Source organism: Chinchilla lanigera, unplaced genomic scaffold, assembly GCF_000276665.1.
Source record: "Chinchilla lanigera isolate Chin_1 unplaced genomic scaffold, ChiLan1.0 scaffold00111, whole genome shotgun sequence".
In the NCBI taxonomy this organism is placed as follows: Eukaryota; Metazoa; Chordata; class Mammalia; order Rodentia; family Chinchillidae; genus Chinchilla; species Chinchilla lanigera.
The window spans coordinates 1,703,363-1,723,723 of NW_004955512.1; the positions used below are offsets into that span (position 1 = coordinate 1,703,363).

General features: G+C 43.7%; 1 protein-coding gene across 1 annotated transcript in view; it reads left to right on the forward strand.

The window, feature by feature from the left end:
• The first annotated feature begins 387 nt into the window (after nucleotides 1-387).
• Nucleotides 388-20,361, forward strand: part of Gna14 (guanine nucleotide binding protein (G protein), alpha 14) — a 214,572-nt gene continuing 194,598 nt past the window's right edge. The window contains exon 1 of the mRNA XM_005408300.1: nucleotides 388-4,264. Within this exon, the coding sequence (XP_005408357.1) occupies nucleotides 4,141-4,264 (124 nt within the window). The 5' untranslated portion in view covers nucleotides 388-4,140. The remainder of the gene's footprint in view (nucleotides 4,265-20,361) is intronic.

Here is a 20,361-nt window from a genome sequence, read left to right on the forward strand (position 1 = left end):
GAAAAGCTCTCTATCTGCCTCTCCATGATAGTCCACCCTGTGTCTCTCAAGGTGTAATTTTACTTTTCTTCTAATTTTCCTCTTTTATGTTTGGCTTACCTTTTCTCTGCAGAGCCAGTTTCTCCTTTACCTTCCACCCTCACTTTTTCATATAAACTTTGGTACTATCTTTGGCTTGTTTTGTTCAATTCCTTGTTTGAGATGAGAACTTGGTAATGTTGAATTGGCAAGCCATTTGTAAAAGGTGCTATCCAATAAGACAACCTATCTGGGATAGGGCCAAACAAAGCCCCACTGACAACTGATCTGCTTCACAAGGGATACTTATATGTAGAAGTAAAAGTTTTATGACACAATAATGCATGCAGAATACTTTAATATTTTCTGTATATTTTATTATTTTTCTTTTAAAAATCCTCATCATAACCCAGCAATGAGTCAAAATTCTAGTTTGGAAAATGCTGACATACAGCAGCAGAGGTGATGATGTTGTTTAGCTTTGTGGATGTCCCCAAGGTCACAGATACCCTGTGTAACTTGTGAACATTCTAAGTGGATACATTAGTAAGAGACTGCAATATGTCTCTAGCCCTCTACTGTGCATCCCCTCTTAGTTCTGACTTAGAACAGGGCAGTCATTGTCTCTAAGAGGGCAGCTCACACGCTTCCTAAATCATTTGCTGCTTATGTTCATCGCTGTCTTTACCATGAGAAACTTCTCTCTCATCTCAAATGAATTCTTCTAGGTCTTGTTTTTTTATTCAACCCTCTGAAATGTGCTAATCTAAGGATAGCAGCATGCACAAGAAACCTCTACCTGTGAGTAATAAATAAATTGAAAGACAAAGGTGTAAGAGGGTGTCACTTTGAAGGGAGGAACACGGGAGGTGTCCAAACAGCAGAGAAAGATGGGTCTGGGAAGAGATGACGTGGTTTCTCAGAAAAAGATGTGATTGCAAAGGAATGACCTAACTTTGCCTGGGGTGAGAGATGTCGTTCCCGGAAGAGGGAACAACATGCACCGCGCATGGTGGGGAGAAGACCCAGGCACACTGTCTGGAGCTCCAGTAGGTGGTAAGCAATGAGGCTGAGCAGAAGGGGCGTGTGAAAGGTCTGCTGTGTACATGGGTAGACTTGACAGCCATTTATTGACTTTGCGCTCTCACTGGGAACCAGGTGAGGATGGTTTAGATTGCAGGGTCTCAGTCTTGATTCTTTGTAGCAGACTAGAGCTCTGTCTAAACTGTGGAACTGTCTTACTATCTGAACCCTCAGTGCCTGGTACCAGGGCTGGCATAGACTCAGTGAACATTCAGACACATACCAGACAATCAACTCACTCGTGTTGCCCAGCGTTTGGCAGGCATCCGCAACCCAGGTCTCCTCTGGCTTTAATCAGCGAGGGGTGGGGGAGTGGAACTGCATAATTTTGGAATAATTTAGGAAAACATTCTCTTTTATGAAGAACTCTTCAAAACTACCCCTTTTGGAAAGTTGTTTCTAATAAATTCATAACTTAAAATATTCTTATCTCACTCCCAAATCCTAAAGATAAGGAAAAGAGAAACAAATAAAATACGGACGTATAAAACTGACTCATCATATCCCAGTTTTATAGTTTTCATCAGATGCTGATGCTTAGTAACAACTTCAGGTTTCTGACTCCTAACATCTTCTGATAAGTATGATGATCATCAAAGAATAAATGAATGTTAGAGTTGGGTGAACACTTTGAATTTATTCTGGTCCATCCCTCTCATTTTACAGTTGAGGAAAGTGAGGTCTAAATAACTTTCTATGAGTTACCGCCAAATGATTTTCTACCAGGTAATTCAATCAATCAACAGCTATGACTGAGAGCAACTTATTTTTCTGGTACAAGTCCCTTTAGTTTCTTAAAAATGCAAGTGTGTCTTCTTATAATAACATTTGCATTTATTTGCCTATATTTTTCTAACTTGCTTTTTTTCACTTATTTTAATGATTCTCCCTAAATCTTTGTCATTCACACATAGTGATGTGACATAGACAATCTGGTTGACGTGTATTTATACAAGCTAAGATGCCTCACTTAGGAATATAATCTTCTGGAACCAACATGCTATATGCTACATGTCACAGACCGAAACATCTTTATGCAGCATATAACTGTGCTTGTCACTCACATAATCACAATATTTAATGACTACATAATATCTTATTGTATGGATGAACCATAATTTTTGACCTATTCCCTGTTGTTGGAATTTCAGGTGTTGTGAGGGTTATTAGAAATCTTAGCCATAACCAATAAGGCTTATCCCCATCATTCTTACGTGAAGAATTACTGGTTTGATTGGACACTTTCAGGGTTTCTGATACATGCTGCCAAGTTGAACAGGCAAGGAAAATTGTGCAGATTTGCCATAAACTGTGTTTGAGTACTTTGAAATCTTAGCAGTTTAGGACCTAACAGATCAGTTATTCCAGTTAATTTGGAGCTCAGATTTGCTCTAGTTTTAATAATATGAAATACTGATAATTATCATACAACCGGTAGTTTGAGAAGCCAAGAGGTTTTCCTCTCAATTTATAAACAAATCTTAAGAGCTTTGTGAGAAACGGTGACTAAATGGCCAAGAATCAAATTAAAAATGTCCAGCTTTCCTGCAGGAGTCACTGTTACTGTTGGTTTATTCCTGTGCCAAAACTGAAGAGCGGAGCACTGAAGAATGTGTGCACATTCGTTTTTAATGCCTAACTTGTCTACATTTCCTAAACTGTAAAATAAATAAGGCCTTTCTGCCAGATAGCATGCCATGCCGTGCTCTCTATATAATGACCGACACATACTACTCCACTCAGATGCCTGAATTGATAAAACAGGTGCCACTCATATGAAGGCACATTATGCTCTTCACAGCGGAAGCATTAGCTAATTGCCCAACTCCATAAAGAGTGCACACGCATTTGCCAACTCGAGAAGGAAAGAACACTCCTTGCTGTGGCCAACAGGATGCCCTCCCTGCACCTTCTCTTTCTGCTTTCTTTACTTTTACTCAAAATGTACGCAAGCAAAAAAATAGATAAGTGACATGCTGGGATCAGCATTCTATTGTGCTATTTGAGCTGGAAAGCTGTGCTTTAAACTTTTTCCTCTCTTTCTTTTTCTTTTTTTTAATCAAGGCTGCTCAAGCGAGAGCCCGAAGTTGTAGGAACTGGGCCAACGAAGCTGCAGGGCTGGGGCAGGAACTTATCAGGTGTAGCCAGGACGTGCCAGCCCTTTCTGCAAAGCGGGAGTTGTCCCAATCATAAAATGCAAAGCAGCCTGCGGCCCCCGTGGCCCTGTCCCGTCTCTCGTCCGGTGGTTAGGAAGGGCCAGAGGAAGTTTACCCTCTCCACGTCGTTGTCTTAGAACTGAGCCCTGCGGCTGCCTAGGAACTCCGGCTGTGAGTGGTGCAGAGGCCGGGTGCACCCTCAGCTTCAGGTGGACGCAGAGACCTCACGCGTGGCGTGTGGAGTCCCGGGCCAGACGCGTGGCCTCGCTCCTCTTTTACAGCCGCAGCCGCCTCCGCTGAGGCTGGGGGTTGGCGAAACTGTCACCTGTCGCGAGCCGGACCTGGCAGGGCGAAGGGCCTGGCAGCCAGAACGTGCTGGTTACAGCAGCTTGGGCAAGCGGCCCTCCTGGAGCTGGGAAGTCACAGCCAGAGAGGCAAGTGTGAGGACTGCTCGCAGACTCGAGGCCCCTCAGCAACTGACTGTCCCCGTTTGGCCCCAGGAGCCATAGGCTTGGGGTGCCGGAGGGTCAATCGAGTAGACGCCAGGGTCGCAGGTTCGAGAAGCTCCGCCTCCTGCTGCTACTTAGAGCGGTCAGCTGCAACTTTCCCACTCAGTCCCGGTCTGTGGGGAACTTCCCAGCCAGAAGCCACCCAGACCCGGTGCCTGCAACCTTACTGCTCGCTCTTGACCTAGGCCCCGGAGAACCCACTCTGCACCCGGCAACCGACGCCCCGACTTCTCACGCGCTCTTCTCCGAGGGGTCCGCTCGGGGCCAGCCGCGCTTCCCCTCCCCCTCGGCTCGCGCTTCCTGGGGCGCCCGGGACCCGGCCGCCCGCACCGACCGCAGAGGGACCCGCACAGCCGCCCGCGCCGGGCCGGGCCATGGCCCGCTGCTGCTGCCTGTCGGCCGAGGAGAAGGAGTCGCAGCGCATCAGCGCCGAGATCGAGCGGCAGCTCCGCCGGGACAAGAAGGACGCGCGCCGGGAGCTCAAGCTGCTGCTGCTGGGTGAGTGGCTGCGTCTCCCCGGGACGCCGAGCTCGGGGTCCGCTCCGCTTGCTCGCCGGGACCCCCGCGGCGGGTGCTGCGCGCCTTTGCCCGGGCAACCGCCGGCCGCGGCACAGCAGGTCCGGGACCTTACCGCGGCCGCCTTCCTGCTTTCCACGCCGGTGCGGGTTTGCCCCGGTGCCTGAAACCGCCTCTGCCCTTCTTCCCCGCAGCTCCCGCTACCCACGAGTGCGATGAGGTTCGGCTGTAGCTCGGCCCGCGGGCTTTGAGGTGTAAAGGAGGTGTCGCTGCCTCGCGCTTAGCGCGCAAACGCGTGCGCTGCTCCGCGCTGACTTATCCGGGCATCAGCTGGTGCTGTGCAAAGGCCCTATCCTGCTTTAGAGAATTAAAAGTGCAGGCTCAGAAACCGACAAACTGTCCTAACCGAGAAAAAGTAGAGCAGATACCAGGCCAAGCGTGGGGGCCGGGCCCGTGCCCGCAGCCTGCCTCTGTGACTTCCTCCTGGGCCTCGCAGGGCTCCACAGCGAGGCCTGTGTGCTGCGGTCCAAACCGCCCCTGCCCTGCTGGGCGTGGGCTCGGCCTCCGAGGCTGCAGCTGTGCGCGGTCTTCATCAGGCTTTTTTTGTGTCTCTCTGCAAAGGTCTTTCAGAAATAGATGGAAAGGAGTTAAGGCACCTCCGGTACACTGCTATTCAATCCATTAACTGCTCGAGGAATATTTCTTTTTTCACATCGGGACATCAGCTGTTGATTTTATTGCCCACCTACATAGCCACAGATGATTCAACTCCTTTCTTTCAACCATCTCAGGCAAGAATTCTCTCTTCCACCACAGCCTGTTGATTCATCTTTAATATAAATAGTTACCTTTCCAGAAAACTTCAGGGAAAGACAGCGAGGCCTGGTTAGCATAAGGCAGAGTGGGCTTTCAGTCAGTACAGCCCTCTGACCTGGGCACAGGAGCCCCCTTAAATTTGTCCCCTGGATTTAGAGGCCTGCTCTGGTTTTCCCCTAGCTGTACCTTTCCCAGGGACAAGAAATCTCCACCTGCAAGGAAGTGGCCTTTCGGAGTCCATTCTACCCCAAAGGCCTGGCTGGAATTCCCTTTTCGAGGGGGCCCAAGCTTGCTGCTAGGGTCTGACGTAGGGCGAGCAGACTGACCCCTGAGGGTTGCCCAAAGGGGCGCTTTTGGGGCTGCTGTTTGCTGAGATGGTGGAGGAGCTTGGGAAGGTGGCCCCGGGGCGTTCAAGGGGCCTCCTAGAGACCGAGGAGCCCAGGTGGGGAAAGAAGGGACTCTGTCCACTGCCGGGGCTTCTCTTTGGTGTCTGAGCCAGAACTCTGAGGAATCTGAGAATTCTGAATTGAATCTGGCCTTCCGGGCTATTATAAAGCCACGTGAGTTAAAGGAAGAGGATGATGTGGTAGCTTGCTAGCTTGATTAACACAGTAAAGTAATCAGGCAGACCTTCATTTATACTCTTGCCCCAGACCCACAGCCACAGGGGTGGACCTGGGCTTAGTTGCACATTTTTCTAAGACAGACTAAACTCTGCTTTGTTTTAAAGTATTTAAATTTGTGTCAGTGCGTGAGGTGCAGTCTGGAATATACCAAAAGCTTGGCTCTTTGTATGAGAAAGTGTGCAGTAAGCCAAGCTATACTGTATTGAATAATAAAAGTGTGACCTTGATGTAAAATGCTCGCATTTTCACCCCAATGAGAAGAGTAATGTTTGTAGCTATTTGTCCTGAAAGCACTTATGTGCAGGTGACTAGAGAGCCTTCTTATCCCCAAGGCCCTTGCCCGCCACTTCCCTCACCCCCAAAGCATTGCCTGACTTCCTGGGAGGACCCCTGTTTTCATTATATGCAACCGGGACTAGCACACTATCTCAGTGACAGCTTCCCCATTAAAAAATAGTTTCCCTAGGGGAACAAAGGAGTTCCCCAGCCACGTGGAGCTGTCCAGAAGCCCACATGTGGATATAAACACCTCTGGCTTTGCTCCCTCCTAAGGGAAAGTAGCACAGTCCATTTCTTTTTAAGACAAAGAACAAGGCAATGCTGGGGAAGGTGCAAGAATCAGGAAAGAGTCCATGTTGTTTTCAGTCATTCCGTTTGAGTAAAAAATTCAGTGAGCCTCTGTAGTGGGTGGATCAGATCACGCAGTACTCTTAAGCCTCAGATGAAAACTCCACCACAAATCAGAGTTAGGGATCCTCTGTGGAGCAAGGAATAGCCCAAAAAACCATCAACTCTTGCACCATGAAGTGTGTTTTTACAATTGGATGAGAGTATTTCTGAAGTGCATTCAGTGGAGTAACATCCTGTTTGTGCTTCATAAAAGTGCAGGGCAGTGTCCAGGAGAGAAGGATAAAAGCTGCTCTCTGGCGCTGGCCCATAATTACAAGATGTCCATGTGGTGCCTCATCAGAAGAGGAAGAGAACAAAGCGGAGGGCTGAGTTTAGCAGAAGAAATTTCTTATCACTACCGTGGACAAAAAGGAGTTTCTGATAAGATTGCTGGTAAATAGCTTTCAGTGTAAGAAAGTGTCTGGGCAGTAGCAATTAAATGGGATGTGTGTGGTCTTTTTCTTGATTTTGATGTTAAGTGCAGCTTGGTGAAGTGTCGTTTGCTAACTGGGTTGAGTATCTTCAGTGACTCTGAGAGCTTAACTTTGGGACTCTGGAAGGAAGGGAGGCTAGAACTTAATTTATGCTAGTTGTATTCATTTGCTAGGGCTGCCATAATCAAAGGCCACACATGGGTAGGCTAGAGCATCAGGAAATAATTTTTTCCTAATCTGGAGGTTAGAGGTCCGAGATCAACGTGTTGGGAGGTTTTGCTTTTCCCAAGGCCTCTTGGGTTGGAGTCAGCGGCCTCGCTGTGGTCTCACATGGCCTTTCTGCTGTGTGTATACCCCTGAAGTCACTTCCTCTTCTTACAAGGACTCCAATCTCATTGGATCAACCCCTCTCCCACCAAGGGCCTCATTTTATCTTAATAACCTCTTCAAGAAGACCTTATTCCTAAGTGTAGTTACATCCTGAAGTACAGGTGTTTGGGACATTGACAGATTTTGGCAGGAAAACAAATTCAGCCTGTAACACTATAACCTGCAGATTAAAATGCAGATTCCCAGTCTAGATAACTTGGGTTCAGATCCTGGCTCTATTGTTTCTTGGCTGTGGACTACTCTGGGCTTTAAATTCGCATGAAGTATCAGTTATCATTGCTTCATTTTTGAGGACTTTGAGGCAGCAGGGAGTTGTCATCTATTTGAGCTGACCAGTTGTAAGTTACATAGCAGTCTGTCTGAATTTTGCTGATACTGTGATGCTGCAGCAGAATATTTTGCTCTGAGTTTCTTTTAGGGTTTCCTGAACCTTAAAGTGGTTTTAAAGTCTCTCTGCCTACTCACACCAGAGAGTTGGAAGTCTGGGTCTCCAAAAGTTTTATTGGATTAGATACCAAAAAATCCCATTTTAGAGCTGACTTATATTCCTGGTCATGAAGTCCACTAGAGAAAGTGGTGCAGATATTGTGGGTTTCTTGGTAGATAAAGTGACAGAATTTTCTGGCCCTAAAGAAGAGGAGTGAACTGATAATATGCCAGTTTCCCTTTATCTTAGTGTACTTCAGCCCAACAGACTTTTCCAAGCCTGGTGAGTATGGTATCCAGTTCAGGGAATCACTTCCAGCCACTGTGTTGTAGGTGGATTGCTCACGAGTAACTATGATGAGGAGGATGGTCACATAATCTCAGTGGAGTTAAAGGGGTCCTATGTGCAGAGTGTGGATGAGGAGCCTCACAGGGAGGGATCCTCAAACTGGGCTTCAAAGCTGGAGAATGTGGGTGGGTAAGAACTGTCCGCTGGTGGGGGCTTGACCCATTCACACTCTAGGGAGAGATGAGGGCAGACTCTCTCTGCCAAACCAGGGAAATCTCTGAGGGTAGCAAGTGATGCTCTCAAGATCTGGGATATAAAAGGCCTCTTGGGAGCAAGACTGTATTGAATTTTTGTGTCTATCTTGATCATTTATGTGAGTACTATGTCCATTATGAAAATAGATGTTAATATGAAATGCTTTGTTAATGCTATTTTTTTTTTTTTTTTGCCACAGTAGGCTTCAGAACGGGTTGTGTGTGTGGCTTTATCTGGGCTTATGCCCATCCTGGGTAGGATAAACCAGGCCTTGTAGGAGTCAAGGGCATGTACCCCTTCTTCTGCCTGCCTTTTGGTACATATAGAACCTCCTGAAAAAACAGCCTTTCACCTTTTGCAACTCTTCTTATAAACCCTATTGAGGTATTTTACATACAATAAAAGTCGCCAACTATAAGTGTACAAATTGCTGCGTTTGGACAATTGTGAGCAGTTGTGTAAGTGCTGATCTGGAACATTTCTGTCTGTCCAGAGCATTTCTCTCCCCAAGGGTTCCCTGTGTTCTTTTGCAGTCATTCTCCTCCTCCAAACTTGTATTTTTAACTTTTGATTTGGATACATTTTCACATTTATTTAAAACAGCAAGAATAAGAATATACAAACTACACATATTTTCCCAATGCACTTCTTGTTGAGTTTTTACTCGAATTTCTTTCCAGTTACACATTTTCATCAGCTTTGCTGAAATGTTTGAGGGCGAGTTACACGCACTGTGGCCTTCACCTCTAATCATGTTGGTGAGTTTTTTCTAAAAATCAGGGACACCATCCTACATAAGAACAGCTCATTTAAACTTCACTAAGGCTAACTGCAGTGCAACATCTGTGTCCAGTCTACTATTCCTATTGCAGTTTTGTCAGTTGGCCTAAGAAAGTCCTCAGAGGCACTTCCTCACTTCCAGTGCAGGTGCAGGGGTTGTATTTGGTCCTCATGTTTGAATTTCTTTAATCTGGAGCATGTCTACAGTCTGTCATTGTTTATGTGACATTGAAGCTTTGAAGAATACGGTACCCTCTGCCTTCTTAAAACAGAACACTCCTCACTTAGGATTTGCCTGATTTTCTTATGATTAGAGATTCAAGCTATGCACTCTTGGCTGAAACACTGAATAGGTGGGTTTTGGGGCGGAGGTTTTGGGGTGGGGTCACATCTGAAGGAACACTGTATTCATCTTCTCATTACTGGTGATGTTCAGTTTTAGCCAAGATGTTGATTGTTTTATCCATTGTGCCATAATTTCATGGAGAGACACTTTTTAAACTGATACAGTTCAAAATGTCTTTCTCAGTAACTCCCTCCACCTTTCTTACCCTGCCCTGGGTATTCAAACTAAGAGCCTGGTACAGTGTTCTGCCTTTGAGCTACATACCCAGCCCTGCTAGATTTTGCATCCATGGATTATTTTTGCATGATACTCTCTGTGACAGGATGGCTACAAAATGACCCTTGTCCAGCTCCGAGACTCTCTGTGTTTACCAGTTGGCCCTTGACATTCTATTGCAGGAGATTTCCTTTTGCCCTTATTTGTTTTTTCCTGTGCAGGCTCATTTGGTGCTCACATCTCTTTCATGCTGGCTGCTGTGTTACTGTGACATGCCCCACCTTGCTTCTTAATTTATTTAGCACTTCCTTGTTTTCTGGCATAACAAGGTACTTCAGGCCCGCCCTGCCCCTGCCTTTAACTGGGTGAGCAGTCAGTCATTTCTTTGTGTGGTCCTGCTTGCTTTACCTCCATGTGGTCCTGCTTACTTTAGTGTAGAACTGTACCTTTTACTTTAAGATAGTTAAGCAGTTTGAAGCAAATATAGCAAGTTGACTAATTCAAATCCATTGCTAGAGTCTAAGTAGCTGAAGAGCCAAGTTTCTAAAGCATGTTGTTAGAGGATGAAATATTTGAGGCTTTAATGAATTTTACACTGTGAGCAGATATAAAATGGGAAAATCTGACAGTGGAGTTTGGCAAAAAAACAATGTAGAAAAAAGTCTTAATCCTTTAAAGGTCCTTATTACTATTATTTTTTAAAAGATGCTTTCTAGTCTATATCATCTGTCGGTTTCTCCTTTTGCATGACCTGGCTTGTAGCAGTCCTCCCAGAGCCTTATGTGGTCATATGTGGGGAGTTTTGAAGGTGGCTGGGTTAGGTGTGTGAACGTGGATTAAGGGTGTGATACTGGGAATAAGGTGTGTGTGGTACTAAATGAGGCCACTGAGTGGAATTAGCATAGTTCTGGGTGGTACCACCCAAAAGCCAGTAGCCTGGACAGGATAAAAGGGAAAGGCAGGCTGGCAACTGCTGCTTCTGTTGCCTCTGCTGCTATTTTATTTCTGCTTCGTATCTGCTCTGCCATGGGCTCTTTCTCCTCTACGATGCCCCTCTGCCATTCCACCCTGCCTCAGAGCCCACTGACTCTGGACTTGTAGAAACCTCTACAAACTGAGCGAAAACAAACCTTCTATTATGGTTGATACATTGTGTCAACTTGGGGAGTCTAGAGGTTTGGCTAAGTGACTCAGCAGGAAGCCAGGGTGCTTACTTTGTGTACATCCTGAGCCTGTGGAAGAGGAGGGCATGGAGATGTTACATGCTGCTTAGGTGGAGGTAGCCTGTTTACAAAGTAAGGCAGGGAAAGAAGCTGCTTGCCGCCATTCCTCCCTTTTACTCTGGCTGTTTGCTGTTCGGCTGTCATTCCCCGCTTTGCTCTTGTTGCTTTGCTATCTTCTGCCATGGAGCCAGCCAAGTATGGACTGAAACCTCCACAAACTGTCAGCTAAATAAACCTTTCCTTCCTTCATTTTGGGTGTTGGGTATTTTGTCTCAGCAAGGAGAGAAAAGTAACCAAGACACCTTCCTTTGTTTAACTTTGAGTGTTGGGAATTTTTTCTTAGCAATGAAAAAAGTAACCTGCATCACAAGGGAAAAATACTGTAAGAACTTCCATCTGTGGGGTGGCAGGGAGGAGAGTAGGCAGAAGGAGAGTGTTTTCAGGGAGCCCTTCTAATATAGTTCCTATATTACCAAAGGGAGGGGTTGAAAGCCAAACAAAGGGGAGACTTTATTGGACGGCTTCCCACCAAGCCCTCTGCAGAGTTGAAGATGTAAATAGTGAGGACTGGCACCAGTACAGTTGAGGTGGGGGGGACCCCTTCTCCAGGGCGCAGCCCTCACTGTGCTGGGTCCACTCCCTCTGAGCAGCACCCTCTGCCTTGACCTCTGTACCTCTACGGAGCTGGAGGTCTGATGTGGACCACTGCAAGGGTACATTTCTGGATCCATTGATTCTGGCCAGGGGACATTTGTCTCAGATGAGGCTGTCACCTAAGTGCAGTGGAGCAGGGAGGCAGGGATCCCTGTGAGCCTGGCAGCTGTGGTTGCCAACGCTGTGGGAGGAAGGAAGTGCACGTGGAAATCTCAGGGCTCTGCAGGTGGAGGGAACCGCAGGGGCCTCTGCAGAAGCCTTGACTTTCATTACGAGCGGCTGGCTTGCTGCTGTTGCACAAATTAACCATGCTATGCTGGCCAGAGCTCTCAGTTGCAGATCATTTAAACAGAAGAATAATTTATTGCAAGGGAAGCAGGAAACTCAGAATTGATGGGAGTTGGACAGTAGCCTCAGCAAAAAGGCAGGATCCAAGGTAGTCTTGGTACAGCACACACTGGCGTCCAAACAGGCTGCCAGCACATAGCCAGGGGACTCCTCACCCTGATTTCTAGCTTTTACGGGGCTGTGCTGGGCTCTCCAGTACTTCTGCTGCAGCCCTGCACATCACCTGTGACCGTCTCCTCCTCCCTACGTCACTTCTCAAAACAACAGGCTGTCTGATTGTCCCTAACTTCCGTGTTGTTGAGGGAAGGCGGCATGGCACAGGGATTAGAAGCCTCGTCTACTGATGAGCTATTTATATCCTTGAATATATGTTTGTTTTCTCATCTCCTAAATGGAAATAGCAATATATTTGGTGGATATCATTATGAGAATTCAATAAAATGAGTCATTGTTTTTAAAGTGTTTAGAATAGTGCCTGGCACATGGTCGGTGCTAGTTATTCTCAATGCTGGTTGAATAAAATTCTGCTAGTTGTAGGCTTCTACCACAAGAAAGGGACTGGACTGCCTCTGTCTTGCTTGGAATGCTCTTTCAAAAGATGGGTGGTCAGATGCTGGGCAGCCCTGATGACAAAGGTCTATAACAAAGATCTGAGACTTTCATAAAGGAAAGAAAAAAGTATGGTCTTTTTAAAATGGGTTGGTAAAATTCAAAGACCCAATTCAGAAATGGGCATCTGAATACACATTTCTCAGATAAAGAAATACAAATGGCAAATAAGTACAAGAGAAAATGTTCAACATCATTAGTCATTTGAGAAATGCAAATTAAAACAACACAGACATTTCATCCGAGCCCAGTAAGAATGGCTATCATTAAGAAATCAACCAATAACAAATACTGGTGAGGCTGTGGAGAAATAGGAACTCTTCTCCACTGCAGGTGGGAATGCAGACTGGTGAAACCACTGTGGAAATCAGTTTGGAGATTCCTCAGAAAACTAGGTCTAGAGGTCCCATTCAACCCAGCAGCTATCCCCCTTCTGGGTATTTTCTCAGAAGATCTGAAAACATCATATCACAGTGATATATGTGCACCCATGTTTATAGCAGCACAATTTGTAATAGCTAAATCATGAAAGCAACCCAAATGTCCATCCGCTGAGGAGTGGATAAAAAAGTTGTGGTATTTTTATATAATGGAATATTACTCAGCTATAAAGAAAGATAAACTCAAGGCTTTAGGTAAATGGTCACAACTGGAGACCGTACTCATAAGTGAAATAAACCAGATCTCCACGTGTAAGCAAAGTATTGTCTCATTAGTGTAAGAACCTGAAAGAGTGAATAAAAGTTAGGAGGTATGATAGACATTGTGAAACGAAAGGAAAATGCTCAAAAGTAAAGAACAACTGGGATGAGGGAAAAGAGAAAAGAAAGAAAGGGAAAATTATGTGTGTATGTATATACAGGATAGCTAACATAGTTGTACTACTGACTTCTATCCCTTTATTGAAAGCAACAGTTAATGATTAGTAATTTGACGAATCTTACATGTCTGTTTGTTTCTCTGAGTAACCACTTTGAAGATATCAATATGTAATACAACAACCATTGTTAATTTCCTATCATCTTGCCTGAATTTCAGTAATTGCTTATATTGTTCTGTGTTATTTTATAAATGTATGTATGTTTGTTAATATGCTTTCATTCTTTTATTTTTTAAAATAAAAAAATGGAAAAAAAATAAAATGGGTTGGTAAAGGTAAGCTGAAGGAAAGATCTAAATGAAAAAGTAAAAAGGAAGCAGATGTCTTTAAATATTAAAGCATACTTAATAGTACTGCGGTTAATATTGTATTCGCTTACCATGTGCTTTTATAAGATGTGAGCATTTCTTACGTGCATCCTGTTATCCCAGGAATCCATCCCTCAGTGCTGGCTGTAGCACTAAAACACTTCCAGAATCTCACAGCTTCTTTCCTTTTTCAAAGCTATGATCCCATTGAGCTGTGGCTGTCCTCTTAAATCACCATACAGACCTCCTGATTTCCTACTGTCCTTCTTTGCCCTTCTTTGGTCCATTTTAAACTTGGACCACATCATTCATTACCTTGCTTGACTCCAATGCCATGGACTCACACTTGGGATAAATCCCAGATGCCTTCCTACCACTCAGAATGAGAGTAACACCATTCTTTCCTCCCCTAAGTCACTGTACTGAAGCCAAATCCACCTTCTTTCTGCATCTGGAACTCCACAGCCTTCATCTTGCCCCTGGATCTTTGGATTTGCTTTTTCCTCTTCCTGGAATGTTGTTTTCTGTTCCCTACCCCCGCTCCAAGTATATAGCTCTTTCTTCTTTATTGGCACGTTTTAGCTCAGAAGTTCATTTGTCTAGGAGGGCTTTCCTGCTTCCTGCTACCTTCGCATCATTTACTTCCAGTTGCTTGATTCAATTACCTGGTTCTTTTCTCTTCTTGGAATTCTTATTTGCTGATTTGCTGGCTTGTCACCGGCCCCCATCATAAGCTCCATGAGACTAAGGCTTTGTTTGTGTCCTGTTCCTCAGTCCTGCTCCCTGAACCAACATTGTGTCTGGCATAATATTGTAATAATTACTAAATAGTACAGAATGATGTCTGACCAATCAGAAATGATATCAGCCAGTTGACTATAAAACATAAAATATTTCTCAATGAGTACATGTTGATATACCCATTTTACAGATGGAAAAGAACAAGTTCTTGTAATTGTTTAGTGTCCTGTTGCTCCTTACTAATAAAACAAGGCCAGGCATTTAATATATTGATATTATTTTCCTGAGTAAACTTTTTACATGTACAACAAGCGTAGTAATAAAGGCTACAGTTTTCTAGAATATGAACACAAGCCAGAAGCACTGCCTGTGTGATTTGCTCCCTCCTTGTCTTCCAAGTGTTAATTGTAATGACAACTAAAACAATTTCAACAGTTTAAACATACTTTAATTTTAAAGTATGTGTAATTCAAACATACTTTTTAGCTTAAGAAAGTTGCTTCTGGGGATTGCTGGTGTGGAAATTCATTCCATACGTGGTTTGAATTTTGCAAAGTTTATATTTTCTTAGCAGTTTTATGTGAGACACTGAGTTGACATCTACTCAGCTGCTGGCAGCTGCAAGTTATAGGAATGAGGAGAACCAGGTCTCTGTCACCCTCTCCCCTTCCGCTGTTCCTCATAGGGGCAATGGTAAAAGAGTCCGTTTTAAAGAGGGTCATGGTGAAGGAGACTGAGCAATACTTTTGGGAGAGTGGAACAAAAAAGGGAATATAGCTGCAGAGGACAGAGAGATTAGAAGGTAAGAATTAAAGCTGGAAGAAATTTGATTGGTTGATGAGCCCATCATTCTTCATGGGAGCTGTTTTATTCCTGAGAATATCAGTACTCTAGGAGCATCTACACACCAGCAGTAAGCATACCTCCATCCAGTCCCCACCGCCACAGCACAGTACCATGTCCTGACCTTCACAGGAAGGTCAACAGCACAAAGCCTCTGCTGGATCCCTGCTCAGAGAGCCGGGACTTGATATGCACCAAATATACAAAGCAGGGTTACTTGATGATGGTGCAGTGTCTGAGAAATGATTCATTTCCTTGTTGTGCAAACACCATAGTGTGTAATTACATCAATCCCCAGTGCCACCAAAACAAAAGCAAAAATAAAAAGTGTATATTTAAACATATCTCAACATAGGAAATATAGCCAAAATACTAGCTGATAGAGTTCCATTATAATTGTATGGGACCACCATCATATATGTAGTCCATTCTTGACCAAAGCGTTGTATGTAGCTCACGGCTGTACAGAATTATGAGAAGAACAGTGTGTGTAAGCTCTGAAGACCTAAGTTTATTTTCTCTGTGTGGGTGGAGCCTGGGAACTGTTACAAGACCCTACAGCAAGACTTTCTCCTTAAACCACAGGGTCCTCACCTATAAAATGAAATGTTTGGACCAGGTAACTTGTCCATCTTTTCAGTTCTTTCAGTGGATGTTTCATACTAGTAGTTCTCAAAGAACCCAGAATCAACAGCATCAGCGCTCGTGCCTCCAGGGACCCTGCTGAAAATGCCAAATTGCAGCCTCCACTGTGGCTCTGAATTAGACCTCATTTGTAGTGTGAGCCTGGAACTCGAGAGCTGGCCTCCTTCTGACTGCCACCCCAGGCTCCACAGCCAGACTTGCCACAGACACCCAGCAGGTGCGAGGGATGCCCTTGCCATGGGGAAACGGTTTCTTGAAATTGAAGCAATTTTTCAACTTGATGAAGGGACTTCAGAGCCTGAGTGAGACAGTCTGTAGGGTTCTTTTAGAACTGGCCCAGTTGCCGGGCTGAGGGATAAAAGGAAGAGCAGGCAGATGTGTATGTTTTACCATAGCAGCAGTCATTAAGAAATTCATCAGGCACTCATGTTTGCCTGTTAATATATTCTAGTATTTCAAGCTTATCACTAGTACAATTTACATATAGCATGTTCCCAGAAGGGAAAATTCTAGCTTTAATTCTACCATGGCAGGCATTGGGAGGAAGTAGAAAATAAGACGATTCAAATAGTTGGGTGTAAATACCACATTTTGCAACTGCCAGAACTCCCAACTGGACCAGAAGTTCTGATTACTAATACTTTCCATTGAAGCAATTTTTGATAAGTATACATACATGACATTAAGTTTGAGGACCTAGTAGAGACTGAGAATCAAGTCCTTGTTTTCTGGAAGAAAGGTCTCAAGTGCCAATAAATTTACAGTACCAATATTTTATAGGTCAATTTAACAAGAGGTTTTAATTTCCTACATAATTTTTAGCTTTCTAATCTTAAAGACTTGATTAAAAATTTGTCAAATTCCCCAGAAGGTAAATTTTTTTCCCTTTACACTGTGAAAGAAACCACAAAGCCTTCTTTACAAAACAGATTCCCAGGGTATAATCTCTGCCTACAATGAACTTTTTCAATGTGATATAAAACATAGTATAGGTAAAATGTGCTCATGAGCATCAAAAGTAGTTGTTAGATGTATTTTTCTTAATGAATGAGGTTTTAGGAAAAGGTAAGATTTATTTTGCCTGAAAATCATCATCTGCATTGATGATCAGTTGTCAGTTATTATAACAGTCCATACATGTGCCATCTTGAGAAGTTTAGAAGCTTAACTAAGTATCTCAGCAGTTCTCATCCTGGGGTAGCGAGGATATCCCCTAGGGCAGCTGTTTAAGCTCCAGTATATTGTAATGGCTGATTCATTGTCAACTTGAGAAGTTTAGAAATTTAACTAAGTGACTCCGCAGGGGGTCAGGGTCCTCATTTTGTAAACATCCTGAGCCTTTGCTAGAGCAGGATTTAGAGATAATGTAAATGCTACACCCACCATAGGATGGGTAGCCTGCTTATAATATAAGGGAGGGAAGGAGGCTTGCTCTCTTGCCTTTTTGCTCTTGCTGTTTTTGTGTCTTCTGCTGCCATGCATTGTTGCCCCTCTGCCATGCCACCCTGCCTTTGAACCAGTTGATTATGGACTGAAGCCTCTACAACCTGTGAGCTAAATAAACCTTTCTTGCTTAACTTTGGGTGTTGGGTATTTTGTCCCAGCTGTGAGAGAAAAGTAAGGAACATAGTTGTCTTTGGATGGATGGATTAACTGTGCAGCTGATCTTTGGACTCTGCCATGCATAAGACCTTTCTTTTTGAGTATCTCTTCCATAGGGCTGTTTGTTTTTTGTTGCTTAGCTACTATATAATTGGAAAATGTAAGTTAATTCTATTTCTAACCAGAAACCAATAAATGAAGGTGATAAATCATTCATAGAGCCATTATCTAGTCTACATAGTATCTGAGTCATAAAAGTGTTAGTCAATGCTACTCAAAATGCAGGGTTGCATCTGGGTGCATTGTGCACATCTATAATCCCAGCATTTAGGGCACTGAGGCAGAAGGATCTCGAATTTGAATCTCGGGCCAGGGATATAACTTAGTGGCACAAGCACCTGCCTGGCAAGTGCAAGGTCCTGAGTTTGATTCCTGGTACCAAAAAGAAAAAAAATTTGAATCCCACTTGGGCAGTTTAGCAAGACCATGTCTCAAAAGAATAAAGAAAAAAGGAGTTTGTTGAAGTAGCTCAATGTGAAAAAGAAATAAAATTTCTATTTAAAACGTAGAAAAAGTCAGGTGTGGACCCATGTGGTCTGTGCGTACATGTCTTCTGCCACCATGCATTGTTGCCCCTCTGCCGTGTCACCCTGCCTTGGAACCAGTTGATTATGGATTGAAATCTCAGCACAGAAATTCAGGTAAGAATTTAGAAACTCTTGTAGCAATTTAACACTGCTGTAGCATCAAAGAATATTTTTGTTATTTTTCATAAAGGTATCATCATCTTCACCTGAAAGAGAAATATACTAACTTAGTCCCTCACCACAGAGAAGGGGAAGGTTCAGAGGAGAATTTGTGGGGTCAGGTGGCCAAAGCTGGTGGCAGAAGAACAAAGACTAGACGTCTGGTCTCCTCGTTCACAGCCTGACCTTTCATAATCAGCCCAGTCTTCATGTTACATTTCTTAATGGTGAAAACTACACTGATTATACAACATGCTATTGGTTTCCAAACAGCTTTTCAGGAAAGCAGACACCGTCACAGTAGATGTGCTCATCAATGCAAAAGCATCTTAGCCCAAAAAGGCTAGCTGATATGAAAATAAGTCTTGGGATCAAGGATATAAGGTGTTTTAACTTTTTTCCCTAACCAGATAGTACAAATGTAAAATAATGTGAAACTGCTGTAGTTATTGGTGGTGTTCAGTTTCATGAAATCAATTTCACTCCTGAAATCAGATTAGAAAAGAAACCTCTGTGTAGTGCCACCAACCCACTTGGATCTGTTTCAGGTGGTCTTGTCACATGAAACTTTGTGAATTAATGGGCTGTCACATGTGTATCAAGAACATTTAAAAATAGGCATAGCTGCATGTATGAGAGTTCCACATATGCTGTAATTTCCCCCGTGTCTGAATAAGTGTAGGTGGCAGCTGATGAGTCTGTGGGAAGTTCCTCACGAGCTCTCGAACCTCAGGAGGCCTCTGCTTAACCCTAAACCTACAGTGCTGATAAGCACAGAGCTCAGACTGTTTAAATGAATGTAACCCTGCCTTTCGCTAGACTCCTTTACATGAAATATCATGTGAATAGTATGGAGAATCCCTTATGGAAACTGGCAGCCTGTGTTGTTTGAGGTGATTAGAAAGGTTCATAGAAGAAGTATAGACAGGGGCTGGGCCTTGAGGAAAGGAAGATTAAAAATTCCAGCACTTTTCACTTGCCCTGTATCTTGCCAGTTACCTTGAATGTATAGTTCTGTCTGAATTAGTGGTGTCAAGGAAGGGTCATTGAGCCTGGAGTCTAGAAACAAGATGAGATTTTGAAAATGTGTACCGCTCAAGAGTAAAGGGCAACTGGGATGTGGGAAAAGAGAAGGGAAAGAAGGAGAAATTTTGTATGTAGGTATATACAGGATAGTTAACATGGTTGTTCTTCTGTCTTCTATTTCTTTGCTGAAAGAAACTGTCAATGAGTCTTTGGTTGACCACTATTGCATTTCTATATCTGTTTTCATGAGAAACCACTTTGAAGATACCAATATATAATACAACAACCATTATTAATTCCCTACCACTTTGTTTGTAACTCCATATTGTCTGTACTGTTCTTTTGCTATGTTGTAAAATGTTGTCTGCCTGTTAATGTTTTCCTCCTTTTATTTTTAAAATAAAAAAAAGAATGAAAATGTGTTTCCATAAAAATGCTTTCCTAGTAACTGTATGTGCCAAAAATGAGATGTATAACTGGAACTATTCTTAAAAAAATTTCTAATTGTTCTCCTCTGTTGCTTTATTCTGAAATAATTTGCCTCAAACCAGAATCAAGAGTTTTTCTTGACTCTTTTTTTCTATTATACCTAACACTACCAATGGAAATAACAATAGAGCAGTAATGTTTATATATCTAACTGCTACCCTAGTATTTAAGTGATCTCAATTATTCCTCCCCATATTTGAGTTGCAGTATTTGAGTTGTTAGTATTACTGTCTCATCCCACAGGTGAAAAAATGAGGCTCTAAGGCCTCACTGGGAACCCAGGATTTGAACACAGGCTGTGTGACTCGAGAACCCACCTTGGTCTTAATATGATCCTCCTTCATTCTCCCAGAGCCATACATCCTACCAGGATCTCACCCAAGGAGCGACTCTCCACTGTGCCCCTGTCTTGCCACTGTTTCTGCCTTTGATCTCTCCCCACGTCTTGTCTGGTTTACTTCATCATCAATTGCTGCCCAGCCCCAAGTTTATTCTTCACACTGCAGCCAGAGTAAACTTTTAAAAGCACAAACCTGGACTGTTATTTCCTGCTCACAACCTTTCTATGTGCTTTGATCCCCTTTGGATGCAAATCTGAAATCCGTGCTTAGCCTGAGCCCCTCTGCCGTTATTCCTCACCATGACTCTGTTCTGGCCACAGAGCCTTCTCTTAGGAACTTCAGTGTACCTGACTTCCTTCCCAGCCTCTGCAGTGCTG